The sequence below is a fragment of the Natrix helvetica genome, assembly GCF_964273705.1.
Source record: "Natrix helvetica genome assembly, chromosome: 1".
NCBI classification, from domain to species: domain Eukaryota; kingdom Metazoa; phylum Chordata; class Lepidosauria; order Squamata; family Natricidae; genus Natrix; species Natrix helvetica.
Window position 1 is genome coordinate 284555871 of NC_138548.1, and position 13226 is coordinate 284569096.

Genomic DNA, 13226 nt, shown 5'->3' on the forward strand with positions numbered 1-13226 from the left:
TACCAGTTTGGATTCATCTTGTACTTAAAGGTCAAGTTAAAGGTTCCCCTCACACATATGTGCTAGTCGTTCCCAACTCTAGGGGGTGGCGCTCATCTCCGTTTCAAAGCTGAAGAGCCAGCGCTGTTCGAAAACATTTCCATGGTCATGTGCCCAGCATGACTAAATGTCGAAGGCTCACGGAACGCCGTTACCTTCCCACCAAAGGTGGTTCCTATTTTTCTACTTGCATTTTTTACATGCTTTCGAATTGCTAGGTTGGCACAAGCTGGGACAAGTAACAGGAGCTCACTCCATTAAGCAGCATTAGGGATTCAAACCGCTGAATTGCAAACCTTTCTGATTGACAAGCTCAGCATCTTAGCCCCTGAGCCACTGCATCCCTTGATCTGGTACTTACATTTCAGCATTTTCACTGCCACCTTCAAGACAGAATCCTCCTTTCCCAGCCCAAAAGCTGTGGCTTCAATCACCTTCCCAAAAGCTCCAGCTCCAAGGACTTTTCCTGTGAAGTAAATACTGTCTTTTAAATTTTCCTTAAAATTAATTTTAATAATATGCATTCATATATATTATTTTTTAATGATGCAGATTTAAGATCAGAAAAAGTAAAGAAAAGCATACGCAAAGAAAAAAGAGGAAAAATGAAAAAAAGGGAATAGAGAAACACAAAGTAGATAAACGAGGAATTTACAGGCATCCATAGAATTACTTAAAAAAAAAAATTTATTCATTCTTCTGCAGAAAGAACCATGCTTACTTTTCAATAGGAAGCAGTTACCAGGTGAATTATTTGTGTACACTTTATGGGAAATAATCATTTAATAGACAAATACAAATATTGCTTTTCTTATTCAGTTGCGCCATGCCAATCTTTGCCCCTTTTGATCAAATCATCCATTATTGAAACATATTACTATATGTATTCTGTTATCAGTTTTAACATAGAACATTTGTCTAAGCTAGTGGTAGTCAACCTGGTCCCTACCACCCACTAGTGGGCGTTCCAGCTTTCATGGTGGGCGGTAGGAGTTTGCTGTAACTCTGCTTTATAAATTTTATAAAGTAAATTTACTTCCCTACTTTATAAATCACCATTACTGTGGAACCGGTGGGCGGTTAGAACATTTTACTACTAACAGAGATACAAAAGTGGGCGGTAGGTATAAAAAGGTTGACTACCTCTGGTCTAAGCAATTGAAAGTACAACTTCAATAGTGTATTATTTTAGTTTCTGAGTTTCCATTTTAATTCCAGTTGTGTTTTTTTTAATTTTGGCATACATTCTTTGCCAGTGACTCTAATGCCAATCAAAATAAGGAAGGAGAAAGGAGGCAGCTTTTTCCTGTCTCCTTATATAAGTACATTTCTGCCATAAATATTCATGATCTTGGCTTCTTAAGTTTTTTAAAAAATACTCTGTATCCAAGTAAAAGTAGTTGGAGCCACAATTCATTTTCTGCAGACTTGTAAGCATGAAAAACCATTTCAAATGGTTTCAAAATTTATTATAGCTCTGAGGTCAGATACAATTTCAAATAAAAGAAAAAAAATTGCATCTCCAAGAATTGTCTCGTTTGGCACTTTCAAGAATGATTTTTAAAAACCCTTTATTTTATTGTCATTTAGGGTGCACATTGAAGTAATCCAACCATTTCAAATGCATTCTACATGGGGCTATGCTTGAAGAGTATTTGAAAGCCATAACTGTTGCAGAAGGCAGTGGCGTGGCCAATTCTCGGGGCGTTTAAGTTGGCCCAGGTTCCACTCCTATTCCACAAGCTGCAACAATGGCTGCTGGTTTGCTTCTAGTGCAATTCAAGGTATTGGTTATCACTTTTAAAGCATTGATTCAGGCTCTCTGAAGAACTTGCTCACCCCACTGGGATTGGCCCGCCCCACTCATGGCAACAGAAGGGACATGCTGCAGATATAATAAATTAATAAATTAATAATAAATACAATAACACATTTGGAAAAACAGCAGTATTTTAATTCACTCTTTGTGTGGGTGAGAATATATGCTTGAAAACATGATCTTGAAAACATTTTTAGCAGAGTCTGTTAATAGTGAATAAGTCAATATGGGCAAGATGAGCTTTTCAAAAGCCAGTTCTATTTTTCCATTATGCCTTGCTTTAGTTATTCAATCTCAACAGGTTTTTTTTAAACAACAACAACATTCCAATGATATATATATTCCACAGTTTATTTACTCTTGGATTCAAGTGTTAATTTTTCATTTGTCTCGTTTTTCTGCTTCTATAAAACCTCAACATTTTCACAAGAATAATGCTACAACCCTATCCCACAATTAGATATTTTCATACTGTTGTATAATTTCAGTATCTAATCTGCTGGTGGGGCCAAATGAACTTTTGGTTAGAGATAAAAATGTAGAGGTGCTCCTCACCAAATTGCAGGTTGTTTCTAGGAAATTCCCATTTCTCATTGTAAGGAAGCTGGGTGGGGTCAATAAAGATGTAATTGTTTCCTTCAGAGGCTTCAATAATCTTCCAGTGGATTTGATATTTTGGTTTCTGAGAAGAGAAATTATTTAGGAATCATATGTTGTTTCACAATATTTTGGTATTGTACTTATATGGCCCAATCCTATTATGGTAATCTCATAAAATGACAGATTGTTTCATTGAAATGTGAATAAAGATTAATGCAGCATTTCCTCATTAAAAGAGGAGAAGCAATACTTGAAGACATAGGATAAGAAATGAGGAAGATAAAAGGAAAAATAGAGGAAAAGAAAAACAAGAGATAATAATTATATTGAAAAAAGACATACATGCATTTTATGAAAATGAAGTTATTATTCTGTAAATTACTTATTTATCAAATGTATTGGCCATCCATCTTACCACTGGATAACTCTGGATGACTTTCAAAACTAGTATATATATTCACAATATCTGTACAACAATGTAACTGTTAATGAAGTAATATCACTTCATAGATTAAAATAAATAAAATTAAAATTGCTCCTGAAGAATTGGTCCTTATTCCCTGCTCTCCCTACTTGCACTATAGAAAAAGGGACAACAAGAGAGAAAATACTATCAGAAGAATCTCTCCCACATTTCATCATTTGGGGGTGGTAGTAGGGAGATTTTAAATTCCCAGAATAAATATACAGATACTCCTTGCTTAACAACCAGTTGCTTAATGATTGTTTGAAGTTACGACAGTTTCCAAAAGGGTGTTATATGACTTGTAAAGCACTTCCAGCAGTCTAAAATCTAAGGCTGTCTCTTACAGTCACATTGACCACCTATTGGGCACTTGGCAACAGGCTCACATTTACCATTGATTGCAGTGTCATATTACTGTGATTTTTTTTTTGGATGATTGTTGAATACTGAAGTTTCCTGCCATTGACTTGCATTGCTAGTTCCTGATTGGCTGAGACGCGAGCAGCCTGCTGGCAGGAGATTCCAGCTACCTGATTGGCTAAGCGTCTGACAGCTCTAGTATAAAAGAGCTGTCAGCTGTCCTTTGCTTCGCTGTTTGCCGGTTCGAGGTTTGCTGTACATATGAGCTGTTTGTCACTGTTAATAAAGTTTGCGTTAGCTTCAACTTGCCTTGCCTCAGTCCCTGTCTGCCTCGTTCTCCCTACAGAACAATGATCATGGTGACTCAGTTTATTGGAAATAAACTGGAAAATACGGTCAAAAAATGGAGTTAGGTCATGTGCAACCTGCTTATGCCCTGACTTATGATCAAAATTCCAGGGCCAATTGTGGTTTTTAAGCAACATGTCAAAGAAATTTGGTAAAACCTGTTTTGCCACAAATATGCCATTCTATATATTTTACTTCTGGTGTGTATTAATGACTGTTTATATATTGTAATTTTAATCTTAAGGAGGTTGTTTGCTTTAACTGAGTTTCACACAGAATATATTTCTTCCTTCCCCCTTTTTTGGGAGATGGTGGAAAGAAACATATTGAAAAATTCTGTTTTTTCCCCTTTCTTCAGCCTATTGGCGTATGTGTGTTTTCTAAGTAATTATTTCTCTGAATTGCAATTCCCACAATCACTCAGCTTCCTTATTCATTGAGGATGATGGAGATTGTGGTTCAAAACATATCCAAATGACACCAAGTCATTTGAGTTTCAGAGCTTCTTTGGCAAATTCTTGATTATTTTTCCTTCCATACATAAATTAAAAAAAATCCTTACCTGTTTATATTTATAGACCAAGATGATGATACACAGAAGAAGGAAAGTCATTGTGCCTCCAAAGCCTGCATAAAGTAGTTTGGAGATTTCATTCTTGTTTCCTGGAAACACAAGATGCAGAAGGAAGAGAACAGTGGCAGGGAGTCCCAACATCCTTGAGACTAACAGGAGAAGGTTCTGTGATCGGTTTGTCAGATTAGAGTAAATCTACACACGTGACAATAGCATGCACCACAATTTTTCTCTAGCAGTGTGAAATATTGCTGAGTTTGCAAAGTGAGCTCAGCTGCGAGGCAGTTGGTTTCAGGCACAGCATTTTATGCCAACCGAGACTATTGTGGTTAACTGAACAAGCCATCATTTGGCATGATGTATATGAATCAAGCAACTCTTTTAATTGTGTCATACCTGTCCTTGTGCTTTATACCTTTATGAACGTTATTGAGTTCATTCATGCTGAAAATGTATCCACGTTTTTTGGACAATAATGCACAGGTAGATGGGGTGATGATTTTACTTTTTATAGCGTTTTTTTAGTTTATCAAAATATAAAATACAGAAAATAATGAAAATAATGGGAAAATAAGGGAGGAAAAGAGAAGAGAGAAAAGTGTAGGACAAGGGAAAAAAGAAAGAAAGAAAGAAAAGCGTTGACTTTCTACTCCTTTTTGTGCAATACAATAAGATAGTAGAGATGTATTTTTCAAAACAGTTGAGGAAGGTGGAATTAAATATTCATCCACCATGTCACTCTTTCCCCCAAGTTTCGAAAATACTAGGCCTTTATAAAAAGATGAAAAATTAGCCCAGAGAGCAGAAATTAAAGATTAAAAATGTGTATTTATTGCTAAAAACTTCCAATAGTTTTTTTTTAATGTAAATTACCAAAAAACAAAAAAAATAAAAGTAATCAAATGTGTAAGTTTCAAATGGAAATCCATTCCTTTTGGGATGTTTTCTTTTCTTTATTTTTTTCTACATTTGAATTTTTGAATAAATCTACTACTATTGTTTAATTTTCTCAACCTCAAATTATAGCAGTAAATGTTCTCTTTAAGTGAATGGAAAAATAGTAGGTTTTTTTAAAAGATGATGGAGTACGATGAGTACGGAGTACGATGAGAAATTACAGTAATTGAGAAATTACTGAAATGCCTCAGGAAAACTATTTTTTTAAAAATCCAATGAATATACAAATTGAACTTACCAATAACCTTATCGACAGAAAGTATAATGGAATCGGAGTCATTTCCAGCGCTATTAACTGCAAAACAGCAAATGGTCTCACTGTCCTCTCTCTTCACCTTAAGGACACTCTTCAATGACACTCTGACAAGGGGAATTTTACTCATGATCTCTAGACTGGAGTGATTCAAACTCAGGGCCCCATGTTGACCACATCTGATAGACAAACAAAAATGTCAGAGATATTAGTATGACAGGTGAATGATAATTTTATTTTCCAGAATTTCTAAGGATTGATGTATCATGATGTATTGATGTTTCTTACCCTCGTCTAAATGATGAAAACAACAGGGAAAAGAGCTAATTTATCAAAGAGATACTGTCTAATACCATGGTCCCCAACCTTTTGGGCACCAAGGACTGGTTCCGTGGAAAATAATTTTTTTCCATAGACCCAGCCCGGGGGGGAGGGGGGGTAGTGATTTTGTGCACTACTTAGATGCCACATATGTACAAATAAAGCTTTGCTTGCTTGCTTGTACTGGTCTGCAGCCAAAGGGTCTTAACAAAGTGATGGTGAATCTTTTCGGCACTCAATGCCGAAAAGGTCGCACGGAAATGTTGCATGCATGGTCGATGGGGCCACGTTCCAGTAAAGCCAAACTTCCGGGTTCTAGCGTGCATGCGCGCCCGACAATCAGCTGGCCAGCGTGCATGCACAGGCCGGTTTTTGGCAATGCTGCACCCACAAAGGGATCATGCTCTGGAAAAGCCGAACCTCTGGGTTCAGGCACGCATACAAACCTGACAATGAACTGGCCAGCACACATGTGCACACCGGTTTTCAGCGCTGCCATGAGTGCAAAGGACAGCTGATAATCACGTGTACATGTGCACCAGAAATCCAGAAGACAAACAGGCAAGGCTGTGTGTGCCACTTTGGGCAAGTGTGCCAGAGGTGGATTCCTACCGGTTCAGACTGGTTTGACCGAATAGGTAGTAACTTGGCCTGCCACGCCCCCGAACCGGTTCTCTTGGAGGTGCCGTAGGCGCCGCCATCTTGTTTTTGGCTTCTGCACATGTGCAGAAGCATTTTTTACTACTGTGCATGCGTGTGCATCCCTGAGCAAAGTGGCAGTAGCAGCAGCCGGAAACCACCTCTGCCATAGGTTCGCCATCACAGGTCTAACACCTGGGTTAGGCGCTACCATTCCTGATCTCACTGCCATTGGCCTTTATCATTTTAGATCATTTGAATTAGCAGCAACCAAATGGATGAGAATCATTGACAAATAAGCATGATCTACAAATTAGCAACAGTTTTTTATGGCAATCAGCTTCATAAACCCATTTTTCCCTGTACCCTTTTGTCTTTTATTGATTGCCTCAACCATTCTATAATTTTAATTCAGTGTAAATTAACTACTCCAGAGATTACATAATAGGAAGCTGCATTTCAAAAGAAACCAAAACCAAAACCAACAAATCAGCCCAGTGGGTTTCCTTCATTATAGATATATAAAATATAGCAATAGCAGTTAGACATCTCAACCAATTCACGGGGCTTTACAGCCCTTTCTAAGCAGTTAACAGAGTCATCAAATTGAGAACTGAGATGTATCAGTTCCATAATGTTGGTATGTGACAACTGCCATTACACCCCTAAGTCTCAGCAGGCATTTTTGAATAGAAATGCATTGGCTTGTGCTGTGATTCTGTAAACTCACCTATCAATGTGGCGGGGCAATTTGTACCACTGAATATGTGGAGAAGGATAGCCGGATACTTCACATTGGAGACTATTGGAATTGTTGGTCAATATTCTAACTTTTGGTTTAGCTACAAAGCAAATGCAAAGGAATAATTAAAGACAACAGACAGAAGCACATCTTCTTCATTTCAAATCTCATTAGCAGCACTAAAATGGTAGCACACTGAAAAATGGAACTCAACAAAGCAAATCAGATTAATAGCATGCTCTTTGCAATTTAGTTCCCCATCACTTTTTCTCTACAGGGGCATAAAGTCAAATTATTTTTTTCATCTGAGTGAATTGATGCAATCATAACTAGGAAAGGCTACTTCTGGTAAGAATTCAGGATTACTTCTAAGACCAAAATAACACTTATAAGATACAGGTTTGTTGAAAAGTATAGCTGGTGTTTGCTTTTCCAGAAAAAGAAGAAGATAATTTCCTTTTGCTTACTTACTCTCAAATCAGATATAGTTAAGGATATGTTTGGCTTTAAGGGTAACTGGATTTTCCTTAGAAAGATTTGGATGTGGCGTTTGAATTTTCTAGTGCTCTAGGCTGGAAAATGTTAGCCTTTCCAGAAACACCAGATGGGAAGCATGATGAGTTAATTCTACACTATTTGTTAGGCTTCTGTACATCGACAGAATTCCCCCATTTCCTTTACAGCCCAAGAAACTAGGGGGGGGGGTCCTTTCTGTACTGCTTGCCCTCTCCACATTCCTAATGCTTCTCTTTTATCTCACCATTAACCCATCCATCCCATTGGCTGCATCTCTGGTTCCCAAGGTTATTCCCATATGCCATTACAAAAATGAGTATCATAGAACATACTTTTCACAGAGATGCTAAAATGAATAGATGCATTGGCTTCCCCGTTGTCTGCAAAAAATATATAGTTGCCACTGTCTTTTTCCTCCATACGATTCAGCCTCAGTGTATTGTTGTGCCTGCCAAAAGAAAGAACAAATATGCATAAACATGTATGTAAACGTTTGTAAATATGTTAATATGTTCATTGTAAATATAGCAGCAGATGATTGTTTTGTGAGTTTTATTTTGAGCTATGCTAGCTTTCCAAAATACATTGAACAGAAATGTGAAAGAAAGCATCATTCAAATAATGTCTAAGATGATTATCAAACAATCTTCTCATCTGTCACTATTCAGTATAGGGCACATTGTATTGAAACTTGCAGCAGCTTCTTCCTGGTAGAACTAATTGGTATAGTCAAAACTGGGTGGAGAACTAAGTCCTTGGAGTATCTAGCAAACCATGGATAGCATTTGTAGTTCAAAACATTCAATTAGATAGCGAAACCAAATGGCAAACAATGCAGGGACTTCAAAACTGGTGTTATATGTTCCCATTGTTGAAGCTGAAACTATGCAGGCCACTGCATTTTGAACCAGCTATAGTCTCTAAATACTCTTTAAGAGCAGCCTCCTGTAAAGTGGATTGCACTAGTCTAAATAGATGGTAATGACAGCATGAGTAGCTAAGTCCTCCTGCCCCAGGTAAGATAAGCACACTTGAGTTAGGCACACGTTCCTGTAGGGATAGTTTCCATTTGCTTATTCAACAAGACCCTTGAGTTAAGAAGGACCCCCAATTTGCAAACCTGCTTCCTGCTGGATAATGTTTGACCATCAAGGAATACCTCTGGTGATGGCAGGAGATGCTGACATATAAAGACTGAGCTTCAGTTTATTCTCTCCCATCCAGACCCTGACAGCTTCCTAGCACCAAGAAATTGATAGCATCCCCTCATGACCTGGGCTAGTGATGCACAATTGGGTATTATCACATATGCATGATACTAGAAACTGAACCAGAGAATGATCTCTCCCAGGGCTTAACATAGATACAAAAAAAGCAAAGAATGCAAAACTTAGCTTTGAAACATCATCTGTCAACGTCTGACATGGCCAGGGAGTTGCCACACAGGGAAGGAGGTCTCATCACGAAGGGAGATGGTGGGGGAGAGTGAACGACCTGCAGCAGTGGTGGGATTCTACCAGTTTAACAACCAGTTTGGTGATCACGTGCTTTGCACGTAGGTGCACAGTATTGAAAAAAACCTACCTTCCATATTACTGCTGAGGCGTGGCAATCCACTCTGCCATGTGAGGATATAGGTCAGTAAAACCCAAGGGCGGGTGGGCAGGCCCAGCTAATCATCAGAGTGAACTGGTTCACTCCCAGCTGATTGTTGGAGCTACCGTTTCACCTGAACCGGTCCGAACCGGTAGAATCCCCCCCCCCCCCTGCCCTGCAGAGTTGGAGGTGTTGACGCCAGTGCAGTGAACAGGAGCAGCATTGGCGACGAATGGAATGTGGAAGAAGCTGGAGTGGTTGGAACAGAGACTACATGCATGGGGCGGGGTGCTCTAAGCTTTTTAAATAGCTGGTGGGTGGAGGCCCGCAGAGCTAACTTCAGCTCATTCAGTGCTGAGTCTCTGTTTGAAATAAAAGGTGTTTCACTCTGCCTAGCTGCCTGTACGAGGTCTACTTCCCATTGGTTGCAGGCTCAGAATGGTGGCATCATGTCTAAGCAGGGGTAATTTTCATGTATTGTATTACTATGATCTGCTCATTCCAGTTCACCCATTAGAAATCCAATTTTAAACAGCAAACCACACAAACTTTGAAGACAGACAGACCCAATGAGTTTTAGATGCCTGAGATTTTTCACAAAGTCATTCATCAGTACGGAGAAATCCAGGTTCAACTTCTTCCTGTTTTAATCAGGGAAATTTCTTAGGTGGCTGTATGTGCAAATTTTTGACTTTTACCCTGTTATCCTCTAAAAGGGTCTGGTGTGTCTAAGATTTATCTCCGATTCTTCTCAAAGAAAGACTCAATAAAGCACATACTGGCTTTGCTGCAATGATACGGGGCAACCTTATTGGACAGTTTTCCTCTCCCTGACTGACAACAGAACTATAATTTGAAGAGGGAAAAAAAACCTGAAGGAAGGGAAGACATAGGCTTTACCTCTGATGACCAAAAATCATGTGGCTGGTGATTGTGGACTTTCCTGATGGGTTCACGTGTATCCATCCATACGTTGACGGTCTAGGGTAAGCATCAATGAGCACCTGAATATTCAGATTTTGATGCAAGTTCGTCTCCTGAATTCTGTTCTGTAATGTGGACAAGCGCAGATACCCTTTCTCTGGAGAGCAAAGTACAAAATTAACCCATAGAGAAGTGGAAAGAGAAAGATCTTTCACTTTGAGAAAAATAGCTAGGCTCTTAGTAGAGTTCTCCATTTTGGAAGCTATGATGATGATAATCACTGAGGACTCCAGCAGCAAAACAGCAGCATTCCAAAGCAAAAATCAAGTACATAAAGGTGTCATCCCCTTTCTTCAATTTAGCTCCTTAGAAACAACCAAAGTGCCTGTTTGGACGCAGAAGGGAAGAATGACTAGAAAGTATTTGGTTTGGATTTACAGGGAATCACAGAAGTAATTTTTAGGAACAGACACGTTGTATGAAGGATCCCAATAATTCATATTATTCAATAATTTATTGAAACGGGGTCCAATGAGGTTCACTATTTGTAAGGGGCATGTATATTTTGAAGGGTAGACCAAACACCAAGTAATTCTTCCAACACTCACAAGGAGCAGCCATAATGCTACAAGATGCACTATTGCATACCTGTGATTCATTATCTGTCACAGTAAATAGTTACTTTTGCGTGCAGAATTTAAACATTCCACAGGGAGGACTTCATTCAATTCAATATCTCTGTCCTGGCGGCCTTGAAATACATTGAAAAATAACTTCCACAACCCCATGTGAATTATGGGCCAATACGACTAGAAGATATTTAGGGAAAGGTGATTTACAACCTTTGGTAATTCTTCACACATCCTGTGTTTATTAGTTTCTGGTTGATTTAACTGATATTCCATATTTCTATTCATGAAAGCCTTGTGGTCAGCTAACACAATTTAGAAATCCCATAAAACAAAAGAAGACAACATTATTTATAAACTTGTAGGGTGTTTTGGATACACAGAATCTATTTTTATTGATTGGTAAGGAGGTTTTCTTTGTGTTCTCACCTACCTAGCACCTGGAGAGTAGCTGAAACATTCACAGACAATTGTGCAGCTTCCCCAAGGCAAGTATATATTCCACTGTCTTGTAACTGCACTGCTGGAATGAATAGGGTGTAATCAGTGGCGTATGACTGAGGAACTTCAGTATCTAATTCCATTGAATTGCAGATGGCCTGTGATAAGAAAAGACAGATATTGTTGGGCTGATTGGGAAATATGAGCTCTAATGCCCATTGCCATTATCTCCAATTAAACCTTTACCAGACTTTAGGACTTTTCCTTGAATAGAGCTGGGAACCCACTGGTCCTCCACCAATATTTTATTAATCCCAATTGTTCATGCTATTTCATGATTCACATATATTTAAGATTGTGCTAGTTCCTAAATATTAAGCCATGAGGACAATCTTTTCACATCTGTATTTCTATATATAAAAATATACTTAACAATAAAAATTGTTTTAAAAGCCAGTTAAAGTAGCTAGCAAGCTAAGACATAAGATTCTGCAGTACATCCATTTGATAAATAATTATCCTTTGTTTGCTTCTGTCTCTTACTGTTATTTATTAGAAATGTCAGAGGTTTGGGCTTATGAGGCAGTTTGAAGATTCAAGACAATCAGTATACCTTGTAATGAAGTAGTTAAAAGACAACCTGGATTAAACGATCAGGATGCAAAAACAAACTAACGTACAACATGCAGCTGAAGCAGCTTCCTTCAATTTGAATCACTGAGGACTACAACTCCCATCATCCCAGCTAGCCAATAAGTTCACGATGCCTGCACCTAGCCATGATGATGCCAAAATGATGACACATGTGTGCAAGCGCTGACATTTTTTTAGCTGTGCATCACAAAGTTGCACCCAAATATCTAAGGAGAAGAGTTTTCATTGTGACATCGCAGCACATATTAAATCCTTGGATGCCCATGATTGTCTTGCTCGTTAGGGATGGTAGACATTGTCGTTCAATAACTCTGGAAGTCTGGTCTAAGTCCTTGCATGAACTGACTTATACAAGCCACAAGTAACTCTGAGCTCATTCAAGACAAACAATGCTAGCTAAGGCTCACGTCCAAAACCCTTAGAAATGACTTACGTTTTCAGGAGGCGGATAGATCCATCTGCCATTATATTCATAAGAGTAATATTGTATTCTGCAGGAAATGTTGAATGGCTCTCCTTGTAACCGCACCTGGTCTGCTAGTCCTCCAATAGTAACTGTCAAAGGCTGATCGTTGTCTAGGAAAAGTCAGAAGTGTCTGTTAAATACAGACTGAGTCGGAGTCATATCAGTAAAAGAAACCCAGTGTCTTCATATTTTCTTATGCTGTCCCTTTGCTATTTTTGCTTAATAACAGTGCATTTTTTTTTGAAAAGCTCCTGACCCTTTCATCATCTTTTCCAGCAAAGTTTGGCCACAATGAATTGAGAAATTATTCCATTTTTTCATGGAGGGGGTTTGCCATTTTACTTTACCAAATTTCAAACCAGTTTGGCATCCTTGAACCTGGGATTTACACCTGTACCAACCTAACTGTCAAAGGCTGAAGGTTGTCTAAGAAAAGTCAGAAAAGTCTGTTAAATACAGACTGAGCTAGAAGGCTTGTCAGTAAAAGAAACCTAATGTCTTCATATTTTCTTATGCTATCACTTTGCTATTCCTGCTTAATGACGGTGTAATTTCCCAACCTTTCAGCATCTTTTTCAGCAGTTTTTGAGACAACGGATTGAAAAGTTATCATGGATCCGAGTCCCCATTTTACCTTACATTCAAATAATCAAATCAGTTTGGCAATGACAGTGAAGGACAACTAGTGTATTGAAACAGCTGTTCATTCTCCTACCAATATGGACAATTGTTCTATGTTGATTAATATTGATCTAGCATTGCACAGCAAAAAGAATATAGAGAATTTGGAATCCACCTCTCCACATTGAAAAAAATAAACCACATGCACTGAGCACTTTTTTCTAACCGTTGCCACAACAACTGTCCTGAAAGGCTTGGAAA

The 13226-nt window shown here is 38.5% G+C and overlaps 1 protein-coding gene across 3 annotated transcripts in view; it reads right to left on the bottom strand.

Moving 5' to 3' along the window:
- The window catches only part of CSF1R (colony stimulating factor 1 receptor), a 56945-nt gene that overhangs the window by 23474 nt on the left and 20245 nt on the right, over positions 1–13226 (bottom strand). For all 3 annotated transcript variants that reach the window (XM_081935065.1, XM_081935064.1, XM_081935066.1), the window contains exons 4-12: positions 12312–12454; positions 11217–11382; positions 10131–10311; positions 7967–8082; positions 7107–7218; positions 5402–5595; positions 4195–4295; positions 2414–2540; positions 401–505 (exon numbers count right to left, since the gene is read on the bottom strand). In XM_081935065.1, coding sequence (XP_081791191.1) covers positions 401–505; positions 2414–2540; positions 4195–4295; positions 5402–5595; positions 7107–7218; positions 7967–8082; positions 10131–10311; positions 11217–11382; positions 12312–12454 — 1245 coding nt within the window. The remainder of the gene's footprint in view (positions 1–400; positions 506–2413; positions 2541–4194; positions 4296–5401; positions 5596–7106; positions 7219–7966; positions 8083–10130; positions 10312–11216; positions 11383–12311; positions 12455–13226) is intronic.